The sequence below is a fragment of the Nelumbo nucifera genome, chromosome 4 (genome assembly GCF_055504915.1).
Source record: "Nelumbo nucifera cultivar China Antique chromosome 4, China Antique-T2T, whole genome shotgun sequence".
NCBI lineage: Eukaryota > Viridiplantae > Streptophyta > Magnoliopsida > Proteales > Nelumbonaceae > Nelumbo > Nelumbo nucifera.
In genome coordinates this window covers 87,579,693-87,596,450 of record NC_142652.1, presented here as the reverse complement: position 1 = coordinate 87,596,450, position 16,758 = coordinate 87,579,693, and the positions used below count along the sequence as shown (strand labels likewise).

Below are 16,758 nucleotides of genomic sequence, written 5' to 3'. Positions count from 1 at the left end.
TGCTGAGATGTATATGTGGGGTGTCATCATATGATCCCTCTAAATTGATAGAAATGAAAAAAAATAAAAATAAAAATAAAATAAAATATTCCAAACTAATAATCCAATCGCCAATGATTAATAAATTTGTTCATTTCTTCATGTTTTTTTTTAAACTGTTACTGTCAGAATCAGCAATACTAGAGAAGTAGAGAATCTGGGCTATTTAGGGCCCATTTGGTTCAGGGGAATAGAGGTATGGAATTGGAATTGGAATTGGAATGGAGTATTCAATTCCAACTATTTGGTTGAAAGAAATCGGTTCTCCCATTTGAGTGAATGACCATTTCCTATTTCTCTCTCTTGGAAATGAAATCTCATTATTACTGATTCTATTTTATATTTTTATTTTTATCCGAACCAAATATAGAAATAGACGATGACGATGATGATGCCGATTCCGATTCCAACTGCAAACCAAATGGACCCTTATTCTCCGAAGGGGGGATTGTGATTCCTTACCGGAAGATCGGACTCGTCAGCTTGTAACTTCCCTTTTCCTGTTCTTTGACGTCCATAATTTCCCCACATTGCCTTTGGTTAAGGCCACGTGTCACCTCTATGGTCGGAAGGAGGCCATATCACCAAGCAATACTTGTATACATGGAAAAATTCTGGAGGAAAGAAAGCAATCCAAACACAAGAATTGCGTCCAAAATGCCATCAGCCTCAACACGCTACGCTCAACAGGAGATGAGCAGTAAACAAGGCAATAATTAAATCATTTCAAACATGGTTTTAGTTTATTTGCTTGTTTAACTCAGGAAAATTGAAAAACTAGAGAGAGAGAGAAGTGCAAAAGGGAAAACCCAGATCCCAGAAGCGAGTGTTGAACTTTCGGTCTTGGTTGAATGAAGCATAAAAGAAGAAAGCTTTTTCAGTCAGGTGGTGGGGTTTGCATTTATCGTACATTTCAAATAAAAAAAAAAAGACATCCCACGCTTTTTACAACAAAACTTAAACGACAAGGACAAAGAGAGAAACACCCAAGCAACAGCAAAGAAATCCACATGCCCAAGTTACATAACCATATGATCAGATTGAATGAAGATGAGCCAATAACAGAATTCCGCCACCTATTTCAGCAATTAATGAATACAGAGATTCAACTCAACACTACTCCTCTCTTGTATTTCTATCATCTGAGGTAGCTTCAACACAGTACTTGCAACTTCCGGTGGTGTTGAATTGATATTCCGATTCACATCCGACCATTGAGGAACTCCTGAAAAACCCAGAAACATGGACCAGAGCCCACAGTCGATTCAAGGCGATGGAGTCATCCGGGTGCAGATTACCAACTACCCATCAAGCTCCACCATTTTCGAACCCCACGAGGAATCTCCAACCCCAAGTGCATGGCAACAGAATTCCAGTTCCATCTCGGCAGGCCATGCCCCTGAGAAGAAGCTGACATTGTTTGCTCTTCGTCTGGCGATTCTTGAAAAAGCGGCCAGCGGTGTAGGAGCCTTAGGTTTCATCTGGGCAACTGTTGTTCTGCTAGGCGGTTTTGCCATTAAAATAGACACCATGGACTTCTGGTTCATCACCACAATACTTCTGATCGAAGGCACCAGAATTTTCAGCCGGAGTCGTGAGCTTGAATGGCAGCACCAGTCTACATGGCGGATAGAAGAAGCTGGGATATATAGTTTCAGGGCATTGAAATCCAGCTCCCACTTCCTTGTTCAAATCGTGACTGCAATTTTCCGGCCAGTCACTGTACTCCGGCCACAGAGCAACCATGATCGACGTGTGAAGGAGGGTACAGACACAGTAAGACCCAGCCATCGGCTTCAAAAGAAAATTTCAACCCGGATATGGGCAGCATCAGATGTCCCTTTGCTTCCATACGCAGGATGGGTTTTTCTGTCACGAAACATTGGTAAGTTGCTCTATTGGCTTCAGCTTTTATCGGCCACAGCCTGCGTGACACTCTCCCTTGTAAGGCTTATTCAGCAGGATTATGGAGACTTCAGTAATGACCCTGACAAGAAGAACCAGAAATCTGCTCTCAATATTTTCTATGGGTTGGCGTTGGCTGAAGCTCTGTTGTTTCTGACGGAGAAAGCTTACTGGGAGTGGAAGGTCATCTACTGTAAGATCTTGGAGGAGGTGAGCACGGAGTGTCGCTTAGGATATTCCGGCATGGTTTCGATCAAAAGGTTCTTCTATGATGCCTATTCGAAATGTATTAATGGCAGCATCTTTGATGGCTTGAAAATGGACCTGGTTTCTTTTGCCATGGAGCTCTTATCCTCTGGTTCCTCTGATGAGCAGCTGATTGGAGCTAGGATTCTTCAAAAGTTCTCAACCAATCCAGAGTTTTCCAAAGACACACTGCAAAAAATTGGTATATCTATATCGGTAATTGAGAGACTGGTGGAGATGTTGAACTGGAAGGATCCACAGGAAGAAGAGACCAGGCGAGCTGCAGCAGAGATATTGTCAGAATTAGCAGGGCAAAAGCAAAATTCCCTCCGGGTTGCTGGAATTCCTGGTGTTATGGAGTCAATATCATCACTGCTCTACACTGGTCGGAGTTCCAATGGTGCAGCCGATGAAATCTGCCAGAGACATGTAGTCTTGGACCATGAACACTATGAGTTTTCAGCCTTCAGTCACTTTGGTCTTCGTATTCTGAAGAAGCTTGCTCGAGACCATGATAACTGTGGGAAGATAGGGAGCACAAGAGGTCTCCTATCAAAAATTATTGAGTTCACACATGTTGATGAGAGATGGCTGAGGGATGAACATGTACCGGATTCTCAAATCAGGACAGTGAAGCTTTCCCTACAAGTGGTGAAGAGGCTTGCAATTACCACAGGAAGCACAGGAAAGCTTCTCCGGCGAGAGATCTCGGAGATTGTTTTCACAGTTAGCAACATCAGAGACATTCTACAGTATGGTGAGAAGCAGTCAGAGCTGCAAAAGTTGGGGATAGAAATATTAACTAGTTTGGCCTTTGAGGAGGATGCAACAGAGAGGATTGGAAGCACAGGTGGAATCATTAAAGAACTACTACATATCTTCTTCAAGCAACAAATTCCTACTGGAAAAAGACAGAAGGATGTGAGGGTTGCAGCCGGAGAAGCGGTCGCAATGCTGGCATTGGAGAGCAAGAGAAACTGTCATCGGATATTGAAATTGGGGGTACTACATAAGCTTGTTCTGGCACTGGGGGAACCGGTACTTTGCATACATTCAGCAAGAATTTTGAGGAACCTATGTGCCTACAGTGAACCAGGTTGCTTTCTCCATTTGAAGGGAGTCGCTGCTGCTGCACCCACTGTAAGTTCCAAGGCAATTTGATTATATAAAACCCAATTTTCCTTGCATTCCAAAATTGAAAATGCATATTCATTGATATTGATGGAAGAACAATGATTTTTTTATCATGTAAAATGGGTTTGCCATCTCTGAATTCAGAATACAAAATAAGATATCCTAAGTTGTCCATCTATCTTACTTACAGGTTCTCAAGGCAATACAGTCATCAGACAAAAAAATACAGGAAGTAATGATTGGACTTGCAGCAGAGGTTTTCAGATTCATGGATTCTCAAGAAGCAGATACAGTGTTTGATCAAACGAGTATCAGAAAGAGCGATTTAGCGCAGGAGCTTGTACAGATTCTGCAATGTTACCAGTATCCCCATATCAGAGTTCCGCGAATGAGGAGGTTTGTCATTGAGTTGGCAATTTGGATGATGAGAGACAGAGAAGAAAGCACTCGCATGTTCAAGCAACTTGGATTGGAAAAGGAGCTTGAGAATGTCATAGAGACAACAGCAGAGATTGAGAACTTCAATATTTTCTCAGGGACTGTTGGCATTAGCCGACACAGCAAGACGATCCACTCACTTGTTGATACTGCACTAGAGTTGCTGGCTGCTGTATAGAAACTGGGTATAGATTAAGTTTGTTGTTGTAGTATTCTCAATGATTTTTTTGATTGATGATGGATATACTTTTATTATGTAAATAAGTGCCAAGCATCCCAAGATATTGGCTAGCATTTGCTACCCATCCCATTCCTCTCTCTCAATGCAGATATTTTCGACAATATCTGTTGTGTTTGTGCCTTGAATTCTTTGGTTGCAACCCATTTCATGACCCATTATGCAAAATTTCATAATGGTTTGTGGTGAATTCTTTGTTTAAATTCCTAAGGCATATTCAGCTTATGGGTCCAACCTGAATATGACATGTTATGTAGTTTAACGGCTTTCTCTTTTATGTATCTTTTGCTTTTGAGAGTTGAATTGGAGAGAATTTGGGTGTATTGGGGTTTAGGGTTTCTGTGAGAGAGGTGGTGCACAATTCTGTAATCTCTATTGTTGATTTCTATACTGGATTTCTGCTCTTCCTTTGCCCGTGGACGTAGGCTATAAGCTGAACCACGCAACTCTATGTTACTTTGTTTCTTTCTTCTCTTTATCTCTCTTTTTACTTCGTTTTTGTGTCATACAAATCTGTATTTATAGGTTTTGCACAACAATATCTTTCTTCAAAGAGAACAATGCTTGAATGAATAAAGAGTGAAAATTCCTGCAAATCAACTCTTCATGAGTGCATTTGCAATTTTGGAGTGGGGGTGTGGCAAGAAGGTATTAAAAATGCCAGAAGTTAGGTCTGTATCCAATCCACCTTTCCCCAAGATTCCAGATTGCCAGAACTAGAATAGCCTTATTGAGGAATTAGTTTTTGATAAGGACAATGGGGAGACCTTTGAAAACGAGTTCTGTTCTGGAAGGAGAAAGAGAGATCTAGAGAATCCTTAGGAATTTAAATATAAGAAGGTTTTGTCTGAACATTGCTTGCACGGTATAGAGAAGTTTTGCTACTTGTAAACACAACAATGAAAACTTTAAGGACAAGGTGGTGATGAGGAAGAGCTTATGACCATCTGATCAATGAAGCTGTTTTGAGTGATAGATGGGTTTAGATGAAAAGATAAGTAGACAATTCTGGTTGAAAAACTGAAGGAATATTTAATGAATTATAAAATATTATTTTATAAGCATGGACACTTGGACAACCGATTCCTACTCAAATCAATTTCAAGGAGTAAAAAGGAGAAAAAAAGTTGTCAAATATCAATCCCAAATTCCAAGCAGTGATCATGAATGGAAAGTTGTTAAGCAGTAAGTGTTAATTAAGAAGCAACTTGTGATAATCAATGATACCCAAACATGAATACAGACACGAGAAATGGGGATACAGCTTTCCATTTTCTTAAATTCTGGACACGGATATGGGTACATGTATCTCATTTTATGTCTATTTTTTAAACCTTTGTGTCTTTAAGAAAGCTTATGTCTGCTAAATTTAATGGCCACTGCTTCAATTAAACAAATTGTGGAAAAATCTCAAAGAAATAAGCATATGCACCAATTAAATCAAAACTACCGGGGATAATAAACCCAAGACCTGCATACGATTGGCAAAAATAGAAAAATCAACATGAAAAACACAAAACAGAGAAACTCAAGAATAGTACACATATATTTGTGGTTTGACTTATAACTTACATCTACCGGTAAAGGAGGAGCTGAAATCCATTATATAGAAAACGACAATGGAGATTATAAAATTGAGAAAATTCCCAATTAGTACTCTATGCTTTGGGTCTATTGTCACTTTGGTCCCCGAACTTTAAAATGCGACAATTCAATGTCCAAACTTTCAAAACATGACAATCCAGTACTTGCTGTTAACCAGTCGTTAAGTGACATTTGAAAAAGGTACAAATGTCCTTCGAGTGTCATCTAATTTTCTTTATCAACCATCTAAACATTGACAAAAAATTAAGTCTCAAATCCTTGCCTCTTCTATTCAAGAAAGTTGGGGTCACCAGAATGCCCACTCAAACGTGACCCTAACTTTCTCGAATGGAAAAGGCAAAGATTTGGGACTATTAATTTTTTGTCAATGTTTAGATGGTTGATAAAGAAAATTAAATAACATTTAAAGGGCATTTGTGTCCTTTTCAAATGCCACTTAACAGTTGGTTAACAACTAATTAAAGGCGGGTACTAGATTGTCATGTTTTAAAGGTTTGGGTACCATCGCATTTTAAAGTTGGGAGACCAAAATGGCATTAGGCCCAAAGTACAGTGTATTAATTGGAAATTTTCCTTATAAAAATTGTACAAACCCCAATACACTCGAGCTCTTGCTCTCTCTCTACCTCTTTTGCAAGCCTAAAAAATGCATAAAAAAGAAAACCCCTAAAAACAACATAACATAATGCAAATGGATTGGGTCCATACCCCTCTTCTACTACAAACAAAGAATTCAAAGTCACAACATAACAACTACCACTACATCCATCGTTTATCATTTAGGGCATTATAATCATTTTAAACATGAATTTTGTTCAAATGAAGAAAAAGAAAAAGAGAATGATGAGAAAAAGGGAAGGCAACCAAAACCCAGAAGGGGATAGTTTTGCCTTGGAGTTGGGAGCTTGGTGTAAAGAAGGCTTCTCACTCGTGGGCCTTCCACTAACCCATGCTTCTCAAAAAGCAAGACATCCCACTTTCTAAATTAACAAACAAAGGACAAAGAAGGAAACTCCCAAGCAACAACAAGGAAAAGCCTTGCTCAAGTTACAAAAGATAACAAGAAAAACCAACAACAACAAAACTCCACCCTGATTGAGAAATAAATGATGAAAGAGAAGCAACTTCATGTCGCTCTCTTCCCATTCTTCCACATTGTAGTCGTGCTACCCAAGCTGATCATCCTCCATTTCCAGTATTTTAGCATCCTTCTATCTATTCTCTCCTCTGCAGAGCTTCAAAACAGTAGCAATCTCAACTTTGCTACTCTTTAATCCAAATGATCTCACTTTCAGTTGGGCAGTTGAGGAGCTCCTCAAAATCAAGCAACATGGGCGAGAACCCACAGTCAGTTCAAGCTGGTGGGGCTAACATGGTGCAGACTAGGAACTTCTCCTTGGGTTCCACCATTTTCGAACCTCAAGGGGAAGCTCCTACTCCAACTGGGTGGCAAGAGATGTCTGGTTCCTCAGCAGGTCATGCGCCTGAAAAGAAGTTGATATTATTTGCTCTTTGGCTTGCGACTCTTGAAAAAGCAGCCAGTGGGGTAGGAGCCCTGGCTTTCATCTGGGCAACTGTTGTTCTTCTGGGCGGCTACGCCATCAAACTAGATACCACGGACTTCTGGTTCATCACCACCATACTTTTAATTGAAGGGACCAGAATTTTCAGCCGGAGTCGTGAGCTCAAATGGCAACACCAGTCTACGTCGAGGATTGAAGAAGCTGGGATATATAGTTTCAGGGTGCTGAAATCCAGCTCCCATTTCATTGTTCAAATCACAAAAGCAGTTTTCTGGCCAGTTACTAAAAGCCTGCCACACAGCAGCCATGATCGACGTGTGAAAGAGAGCACTGATACAGAAAGAGCCAGCAATCGGCTTCGAAGGAAAATGCCAACACGGATATGGGCAACATCAGACGTCCCCTTGCTTCCATATGCAGGATGGGTTTTTCTGTCACGAAACATTAGTAAGTTACTCTATTGGCTTCAGCTTATATCGGCTACTGCCTGTGTGATACTGTCCCTTGTGAGACTTATTCAGCAGGACTTCGGAGAATTAAATGATGATCCTGACAAGAGGAACCAGAAATCTGCTCTAAATATTTTCTATGGGTTGGCACTGGCTGAAGCTTTGCTGTTTTTGATGGAGAAGGCATACTGGGAATGGAAGGTCATCTACTGTAAGATATTAGAACAGGTAAATGATGAGTGTGGGTTGGGAGATTCCGGCATGGTTTCGATCAAACGGTTCTTTTATGATGCATATTCGAAATGCATTAATGGCAGCATCTTTGATGGTTTAAAGATGGATCTGGTTTCTTTTGCCATGGAGCTCTTGGCCTCTGATTCCTGTGATGAGCAGCTCATTGGAGCTCGGATTCTTCAAAAGTTCTCAACCAATCAAGATTTTTCCAAAGAAACACTCCAAAAGATTGGCATATCTATATCAGTGATTGAGAGATTGGTTGAGATGTTGAACTGGAAGGACCCTCAAGAAGAAGAAATCAGGCGCTGTGCTGCAGATATCTTGTCAGAACTAGCACAGAAGCAGCAAAACTCCCTCCGAGTTGCTGGAGTTCCTGGTGCTATGGAATCGATATCATCACTGCTTTGTACTTGTCGAAGTTCCAATGGTGAAGTGGATGAAATTTGCCAGAAAAATGTCATATGCGACCAGAAATTTTATGATTTTTCAGCTTTCAATCTTTTGGGCCTTCGCATTCTAAAATGCCTTGCACGAGATCATGATAACTGTGGGAAGATAGGGAGCACAAGAGGCCTCCTGTCGAAAGTTATCGAGTTCACACATGTTGAAGAGAGGTTGCTGAGGGATGAAAGTGTGCCTGATTTTCATGTTAAGACAGTGAAACTATCCCTGCAAGTGGTGAAGATGCTCGCTAGTACCACAGGAAACACAGGAAAAGTTCTTCGGCAGAAGATCTCTGAGATTGTTTTCACTGTCAGCAACATCAGAAATATTCTACAGTACGGTGGCAAGCAGCCTGAGCTGCAAAGACTGGGAATTGAAATCTTAACTAGTTTGGCCTTCGAAGAGGAAACAGCAGAGAGGATTGGAAGCACTGGTGGAATTATTAAAGAGCTACTCCATATTTTCTTCGAGCAACAGACGCCTATTTTCTCTAAGAAAGAAACTGCAAAAAATCAGAAACATGTCAGGGTTGCAGCTGGAGAAGCACTTGCAATGCTGGCATTGCAGAGCAAGAGCAACTGTCATCAGGTATTGAAGCTGGGAGTGATAAATAAGTTTGTTCTAGCACTGGAGGAACCTGTATTTTGCCTACATTCAGCAAGAATTTTGAAGAACATATGTGCCCATATTGGGCAAGAACCAGATTGCTTACTCCATTTGAAGGAGATCACTGATTCTGCACCCACTGTAAGTTCTCTAACTTTATGTCTAAAACCCTATTTTCCTTGCATTTCAAAATTGAACATAATAATAACGATAGTTCCATGTTTCAATCTGCAAAATGGGTTTTTCATCTGAATATCAAAATTTAACATAAGATACTTAAATTGTCTACCTTTATCCTTGATAGGTGCTCAAGGCAATAGCATCAGAGAACAACAAAATAAAGGAAGTAATGATTGGACTTGCAGCAGAGATTTTCAGGTTAATGACTTCTGAAGAAGCAGATGGAGTGTTTGATCAAACAAACATCAGAAAGAGCAGTTTAGCCCAGGAGCTTGTGCAGATTCTGCTAAGTTACAAGTATCCCCATATCAGAGTTCCACAAATAAGGAGGTTTATAATTGAGCTGGCAATTTGGATGATTAGAGACAGTGAGGAAAACATGCATATCTTCAAGCAACTTGGAATGGAAGAGGAGCTTCAGAATGTCATAGAGACAACATCAGAGCTTGAAAACTTCAATATTTTCTCAGGGACTGTTGGCCTAAGCCCACATAATACAACAATCCATTCACTTGTTGACTCTGCATTAGAATTGCTGGCTGCAGTGTAAAAACTGGGTACAGAGAGTTTATCTCCCCCTTTCCTTTGTACTTAATCTCTATTTTTCTTAATGAAAGCGATTTGTTATTGATCAAAAAAAAAAAAAAAGAAAACTGAATCCACAAACCCAACAATATGTATGTATCATTGTTTCAGATTCATACGATATCAATGTTTTCTCTTGTCAGAAACATCTGTATGTGGTTCCTTCCTACCCATGGAAATTTGTAATACCTGCCTCCATTTTTTTTTTTCAAATACGAAAGTGTTGATGAATAAAGAATGAATTTGTCTGCAGTCTAGCTTTGTATGGGTGCCTTTTCCAGTTTTGGGTTGGGGACATGGAAAGGGACAAGTACAACTTTCTGTCTAAAAGATTTGCTCTTTCACAGTTGCAGAAATGTAAGTTTTCATCTAGGCCGAGGAACAGTAATCCAAGGTTAACCCCTTACGTTTATCCTTTCACTTGGATGAAGAGAAATAGGAAGACGGGTTTCTATTTGTTAGTGTCCACCAAGATTGTGCGAAGCCCAAAGAGAGTGTCTGGACTCTGAATTGTTATTGTTATTATTGCTTATTATCAAATCGTCTCCCTCACAACTGATGATACAGTTTAGTAACGAAAGTTCATAGAAGAACAGAAGATGGTTGTTTACCAACTCGTCATCAAATATGTGATAAGTGACCAGACAAAGGAATGGTCAACTGAAGCTTAACCTGATTAAACCGAATCCTCAAGCCTGACTCTAACTCAGTCCAACTGGGTAAGCAAAATAGAAAAAGAAATAGTCAAGATATGAACTTGGAAACAACCAAATGAAACACAGCCATTGCACTAACATATTTCAAAACATTACAAGCCCTCTTATTTTCTATGCTTCGATATCAACAGCAAGTATTTTTACAACATTTCTTCATCAACTACTTTTGAAGAAGTTCAGACCCCAACGGTGCATCAACCCATCCATGATATGGTTGTTTGGATTCTTCTGCACTGTCAAGGTGGCCCGTGTTCCATCTGACATGTCAGCTGCATCTTGTTGTGATCTGTCACCTTCTGATGGACACTGGACACTTGCAGAGGTCTCTCTACAGGCAGAAGTCCCTATACTTTCTATATTGATAGAAGATGGAGGTGTCTTGTATTTTGTTCCTGAAGAAGACACACTTGCATCAGGTCCATGTCGTTCATAATCTGAACCATGACTGTCTGTAGCTGATGTGGAACTCTCGTCCATCTTCAAGGGCCTGCAGTTCTTTGAGGTAGAAGAAGCTTCTATGTTGTCCTTTCGTGAACATTCAGGTGAACTGGTGCTTACATTGGGTATTTGTTCCTTTTCAGTAGGAATAGGCTGTCTGACCTCCAAATCCTTCAAAGATTCTATCACTGCTTCCATGATCATCTGCATGTTGGGCATTCAGGTCAAGAGAAATGAAATTCATTAATTATAGGGGCGTGAACACGGACATGCATACATGCATTAAGATAAAAAAAGATGGAAGCTCCGTTATCACTAAATAAATAATTGATTATGGTGATAATATCTAATTGTATTGATTTGGGACTCGGAGATCTTCTAAGATAGTCATTGGCACTGCAAAATGCTTAACTCAACTTGTAAAACTCACCCTTTCTTCATCTTCCACACTGCACGGAAACTCTGCCAAGTTATCAAGTGTGTACTCCACATATTCATCATCATCATCATCATCTATTGAGGTTGGAACATGTGGGCCATAGGGATGACCGTTTGAGAGTTCAAAACTAATCAGTCCAGAAGATGATGTGGCATTGTCAAGTTCGCCATCTTTTTGCTGCAATAAAATACGATATTTTAGCATTAGTTACTTTGGAACTTCGAAATAATGGGGCATTAGCACTCTGGCAATAGAGAGGTCAGTGGCCCTGGTGGTAGGGGTGTCAATGGACCGGTTTTGGATTAAACCCCATCCAAACCAAAATCAATTTGGACAGATTGGACAGACCAACAAGACACATTTAATTGGACCAGCCCAGAGACTCCAGACTTGATGATCCAAAGTATTTATTGGATCGGATTGGACCTGGTCCATCCATAATTTATATTGGATTGGGTTGGATTGAGCCAATATCTGGTCCATTGATAGAAGATAAGAATATAGGTGTCAATAGACCAGGTTTGGATTGGAATTAATCTAAATTAAAACAAATTTGAACAGATTGGATGGTCCAGGCATTGAATTGGACCAGTCCAAAATGGTCCAAAATATCCATTGGATTGGATTGGACTTGATCCATTTGTAATGGACTCACATTGGACTGGATCGGATTGGACCAAATCCAGTCCAATTGACACCCCTACCAGGCACCAGTTCATCAAATGGTGTGCCAAATTCTCTAGCTAGGCAAGGGGTTAACAGGGAGCAATTGTATTTGGGGTTTATTATTTAGATGTTATTGGGACAAAGATATGAGGTTGAGTAGCTACCGGCCTACCACTAACACAATAACCAGAATTTTTAACATCTTGTAAATACTATTCTTTATCCACAATCAACAAAAGTTTCTCACTGTTACCAATAACAAAGAAAAGCAGCAACGTACCTCCAATTTAGATTGGTTCTCTTTAGAGGGAATGCCAGAAGGGACCTGAGCAATTTCAAGGAGAACATAAGTTAGTTCAAAGATGTCAGACATCAAAATGAAATATTATACTTTTCACTGCTCAAGGTATTGTAAATCTAACCTAGTCCACTTATTCATCATCATCATTATTGTTATTATTTTTGCAATTTACAAATAACTATAATTTATAGATGCACACACCAACTGCATCAAACTTGGGCAGTTAAACATGGGTAGAAATCTTAAAGATGCCCAGCCAGTTGACCACCAAACCTATAGAAATACTTACGTGACATATCAGGCTATGAAGGGTATCAGTCCTGTTGGAGAACTAAACCAAATTGGCTGACCCAGTCAAATGGATGTAATCTAGAAGAGACAACCAAGTTGAGGACAACTCAACTTCTTGCAAGACAAATGTGAGTTGCAACCATTAAAAACTCTGTTCTTCATGATTAAATGTGCTAGAATTATATTTATGTAGGGGTGTTCACAGGTCATTTCAGTTCGGTTGGCCTACCGAACCAACCTGGTCAGGTTGGGGAGTTGGTCACCTGAAACTGACACCATTATTGAAAAACGGCCAACTTGGGTTGATCGGTTCAAAAGATTTAAATTTACAATATAAAATTTTTTAAACTAGGCAATATTGGAATTTTCCTGTTTTCCCATATTAAAAAAATAACTTTAAAATATAAAATATTAGCATATCTATGGCTGGGTTGGGTCGGTTTACACATGACCGAACCAAAACCGACCCGACCTCTCAGGTTAGCATAATGGCTGAACCAAAGCAAACCGAAAATACTAGAAAATTGACCAACTTGGGTCAAGTTGGGTTGGGTTGGTTGGTTTAGTTGATTTCATTGGTTTGATGAACAGCCCTACATCTATGACATCATTCTATTAAATTCTTTTGACCCAGATATTCTAACGACTTGACCAGGCACAAACACATTAGGTTTCACTGTCGAGACAGCTTTTGATTACTATGATGTGACCTGTCTGTTCAAGGTTTCATGCTTGCACTGCTTCAGGCTGGTTATTCTAAACCTGGATAAGGTCTGAATCTACTTTGGATTATGCATCCTCAAGCACAACATAAACTTATTTTCAGAGTACAAGAATTTATCCCAACCCAGGTTGGCTAATCCATAGACAGTGATACTGATTTTGGTTTTGTTTGGTTTGGTTTGTACAACTGCCAACTAAATTCAGCTATGACCTAACCAACTTCCAAGCTCTAGCCATAAATGATATAATAACAAAATCATTATCTCCTTACAGGAAAAAAATTATGACATATAATTTAGCAATAGCCTATCAAAAAGAAAATCTAACATATCAATAAGTTTCTACTTTGTTCATAAGGTATATAAATGTACATTTGTAAGCTTTTCACAACCAGTAGATTTCAGCCAATTAAAATTGTAAAACCCATGCTTACAAAAATAGCATTTCATATAATGCATCAAGGAAATTGAAGAGGGTGATAGGTGATTAAATCAATCTAAGCAAAGCCAAAAGGGCAATTAAATCAACCTAGCATCTTTGATAGTTTATTTCAGTCTGTTGGAGTAAATGGAAGAAGAGAAATAGGTGTATTTTTTAGGACAAATACATGTCAAGAAGAAAGTTATTGTTACCTCTTAACACAGAGATTGGATGTTTGCTCATTCAGAATTCAATGGGATTAATAGAGAGGGATTTGGGGATAGGCTCTGGTTAACTGTAGGGTTAATAAATGGGAGTAATTTTGCATTTACGTTTTGCAGTTGTTTTGACGTGTGTTTCTGGCTGCACCATGGGGTGAAATTTCTTCACCAGTGCTCTGAATTTTTTTATTTTAATCGAAATTTGCTTTTTAGTATAAAAATAATCAATTTTGCATCATGAAGTTGCATTTTCTGAGAAACAACCATTAAAAATAAGTAATAAGATCAACTTTGTCCTTTTACCAACTCAATGTTGTTAAGTCCATGGATCTAGAAATTCATTTTAGGCATTAGAACTATCTCATGCTCATTGAGGATTAATTTTAGTCATGTATGTAACTTCTAAAATCAGAAGTCATAAGTCATAAGAAAATTTTTACCAACCTCAATCCTACTCATAGGCCTTCTGGAACGAAGTTGTCTAATGGCATCTTCTGTGGTGCTTGACTCTAGTTCCACAACCAATAATGAACAAATAAGAGAATAGAAAAGCTTCTATAAAGAGTGCTGGGCAAAAACAAGAACTTAAAAGAAAAGATACATATGGTTTCTCAGTCATGCCTTTAGATGCTTCTGTATAACCGTGACTGTAGTTTGTATATCCTACTCCATGAACTTTATGCCAAATATCCTGTAGATTGAATCATCCATTTTGATTGTGATTGAAACCCAGCATCTAGTAGTTTCAATTAAATAAAATAAAATAACATTCAACCACATGCATTCAGATTCAGTTTACCTCATCATAGTAATCATGAAAAGTCAAGTCATTTCCCTCAGCTTCCTTTGGAGGTTGCAAAACATTATGGAAGAAGATGGTTATAGAATCAAAGTAGAATTGAGGGCGTGGAGAGTTGTGATCTCCCTCAAATTTGATGATATTTTTGTCTCCCTGTTGATTAAAAAGTCAAAAGTCAAGCATATCACAAAAGAATATCTATGAAATATTTAGAAAGAAACCACCAACGTTTCCACTCAAGCATGGGACTGCAAATAAATTTGATAATAGGTTTTACTTTCTTTGTTTATTTGTACTGCAGAAAATGTAAAATAAAACCTGAAACAAAATAAAATAAAACCCAAAGAAAAAATGAACCAAAATCTACAATTTTCTCATTCACTCCCATGTATTTGTAATAGTGCCAATGAAATTGTAGTGCAAACAAACATAGTCTCATGCCGGATAAACTAGGAAGCAGAGAACGACTATGACTATTGGCATTTTATGCTTGAGGGATGCCAAGATGGCATATCATTATTTTGTAAGTTGTAAGTCCAGCTGATTCTTGGGGTTATATTTCTCTGGTCATTTACTGCTTTCCTCAAACTATTGGATGCCTTTAGCAGTACTCCATGAGGGATTAAGTAGAAACAAAGAATTGTATGGAGACCAAATACTTTGACCAAATTGTGGTGGACATAGCAGACAGGAATACATCATTTGACAATGTAAACAGGTTAAAAGGGCTGATAGGAAAAAGATTTAGAGGTTTCTTTCTTTCTTTCTTTATTTTATTTTATTTTTGTGTGTGTGGAAAGGTTGGAAAGAGGAAAGGAAATGCCATTTAGTTGAATGAAGAAAGGTATACTTTTAAAAAGAGCAGGGCGTCCTGGGAATCAGAAATATGAAGCATTTTAACTTGGCACTACTCTGAAAGTGGCACTCGCATTGGCATTTCATTATTGACTGTTGAGACAAACAACTTATGGAGGCAGGTTGGGGTGATCATGAGCTGGGCTGGGCTTACAACTTTAAATATATTAAATACATATAATATTTTGAATTATATATGCCATATTATAAAATTACACAAGCACACACATAATATACATAGTGTGGGCCAAGTCAGGCTAGAAATGATCATCTCTAGAGGCAGATAATTGAAGACAAATCTGGGCTGGGATACAATGAAGTGAGGATTTCTTATAGCTTCTTGTTATGGAAGGGAATAGAAAAATCCTTTTACTGTTTCAGGAAAGGAATAAAATATAAGGTAGGAAAGGGGGGCCAAGTCAGGTTTTGTCTTGACAGGTTATGTGACAGCAGACCCCTAAAGGAATTATACCCCTCACTCTATGTTCAGCTTTTGGAAAGAAATATAAAGGAATAGAATCATTTTAGAAGTGAAAAAAATTAATAAGCAACAAAGGAAATGATACTTGCATGGATAATAAGCTGAAAAGAAAATTTCCCAAAAGAAAACAATATCTAAAATACTTACCACATAAGCATCATATATACGATCAGAGTGGTGGGGCGGAATAAAATCATCATCAATGGCATGGCCTATTAAAGCTGGAACAAAGCAATTGTTTGCTACCTGTAGTTAGGAAAGCAAGAATTATTAAAAAGACAAGTTTTGTAAAGAGAAACACATAAAATCAAAATAATAAACTCCTCAAAAAAGAAAGGAACATGGGCAGTTCCTTCTGTTTTTCTTCCTCTCCTTCCGTTTTTTAACCAACTCTTCTTGATGCAGGAGCTCAAGAATCCAAATTGGACTTTTCTGAATACTGTTATATTTTTAGACAGTAGAGGTATTTTGGTTTCTTTTTATATCTTCAGCCCATAAGTTTGGCTTATCTATGCATATGACTATTGAATTTGGAGGTTATTTTCTGCTTGACGTTGGTGAATGATTCCCAAAGAGCAAGAATTTGTAAGAACCTTGACACTTAGGAATGTTTCCTATTCTATGTTATTCTCTATCCCTTCCAAGTTTTTGGAATTCAGCCACCAACAATCATCACAGACTTGGAAAAAAGCAATTGACAGCAATTGTTCAACATCAAATAAAGCAAGGATCAAAGTATCAATAAGCGCCAATGCCAAAATTTGGGTATCGGTGCATGT

At 38.6% G+C, this 16,758-nt stretch overlaps 3 protein-coding genes across 5 annotated transcripts in view; 2 read left to right on the top strand and 1 right to left on the bottom strand.

Moving 5' to 3' along the window:
• The first annotated feature begins 1,088 nt into the window (after positions 1-1,088).
• LOC104612901 (uncharacterized) lies at positions 1,089-4,404 on the top strand. The gene is made up of 2 exons (XM_010280552.3): positions 1,089-3,330; positions 3,515-4,404. The coding sequence occupies exons 1-2, from the start codon at positions 1,282-1,284 to the stop codon at positions 3,938-3,940; spliced, it is 2,475 nt and encodes an 824-aa protein (XP_010278854.1). The 5' UTR covers positions 1,089-1,281; the 3' UTR covers positions 3,941-4,404.
• A 2,337-nt stretch (positions 4,405-6,741) lies between these two features.
• On the top strand, positions 6,742-9,730 carry LOC104612905 (uncharacterized). The gene is made up of 2 exons (XM_010280566.3): positions 6,742-9,005; positions 9,169-9,730. Exons 1-2 carry the CDS (start codon positions 6,885-6,887, stop codon positions 9,592-9,594), a joined length of 2,547 nt encoding a protein of 848 aa, XP_010278868.1. The 5' UTR covers positions 6,742-6,884; the 3' UTR covers positions 9,595-9,730.
• A 656-nt stretch (positions 9,731-10,386) lies between these two features.
• The window catches only part of LOC104612914 (uncharacterized), a 56,058-nt gene continuing 49,686 nt past the window's right edge, over positions 10,387-16,758 (bottom strand). For all 3 annotated transcript variants that reach the window (XM_010280578.2, XM_010280583.2, XM_088903152.1), the window contains 7 exons: positions 16,127-16,225; positions 14,644-14,796; positions 14,466-14,535; positions 14,289-14,353; positions 12,169-12,213; positions 11,214-11,399; positions 10,387-10,987 (listed from right to left, as the gene is read on the bottom strand). In XM_010280578.2, the coding sequence (XP_010278880.1) occupies positions 10,502-10,987; positions 11,214-11,399; positions 12,169-12,213; positions 14,289-14,353; positions 14,466-14,535; positions 14,644-14,796; positions 16,127-16,225 (1,104 nt within the window). In that variant the 3' untranslated portion in view covers positions 10,387-10,501. The remainder of the gene's footprint in view (positions 10,988-11,213; positions 11,400-12,168; positions 12,214-14,288; positions 14,354-14,465; positions 14,536-14,643; positions 14,797-16,126; positions 16,226-16,758) is intronic.

Bases quoted from the DNA above. Each gene is read 5' to 3' on its own strand.
- LOC104612901 (XM_010280552.3), top strand. From the start codon at position 1,282: ATGGACCAGAGCCCACAGTCGATTCAAGGCGATGGAGTCATCCGGGTG. The intron at 3,331-3,514 runs GTAAGTTCCAAG...TCTTACTTACAG, and splicing joins TCGCTGCTGCTGCACCCACT to GTTCTCAAGGCAATACAGTC.
- LOC104612905 (XM_010280566.3), top strand. From the start codon at position 6,885: ATGATCTCACTTTCAGTTGGGCAGTTGAGGAGCTCCTCAAAATCAAGC. The intron at 9,006-9,168 runs GTAAGTTCTCTA...TATCCTTGATAG, and splicing joins TCACTGATTCTGCACCCACT to GTGCTCAAGGCAATAGCATC.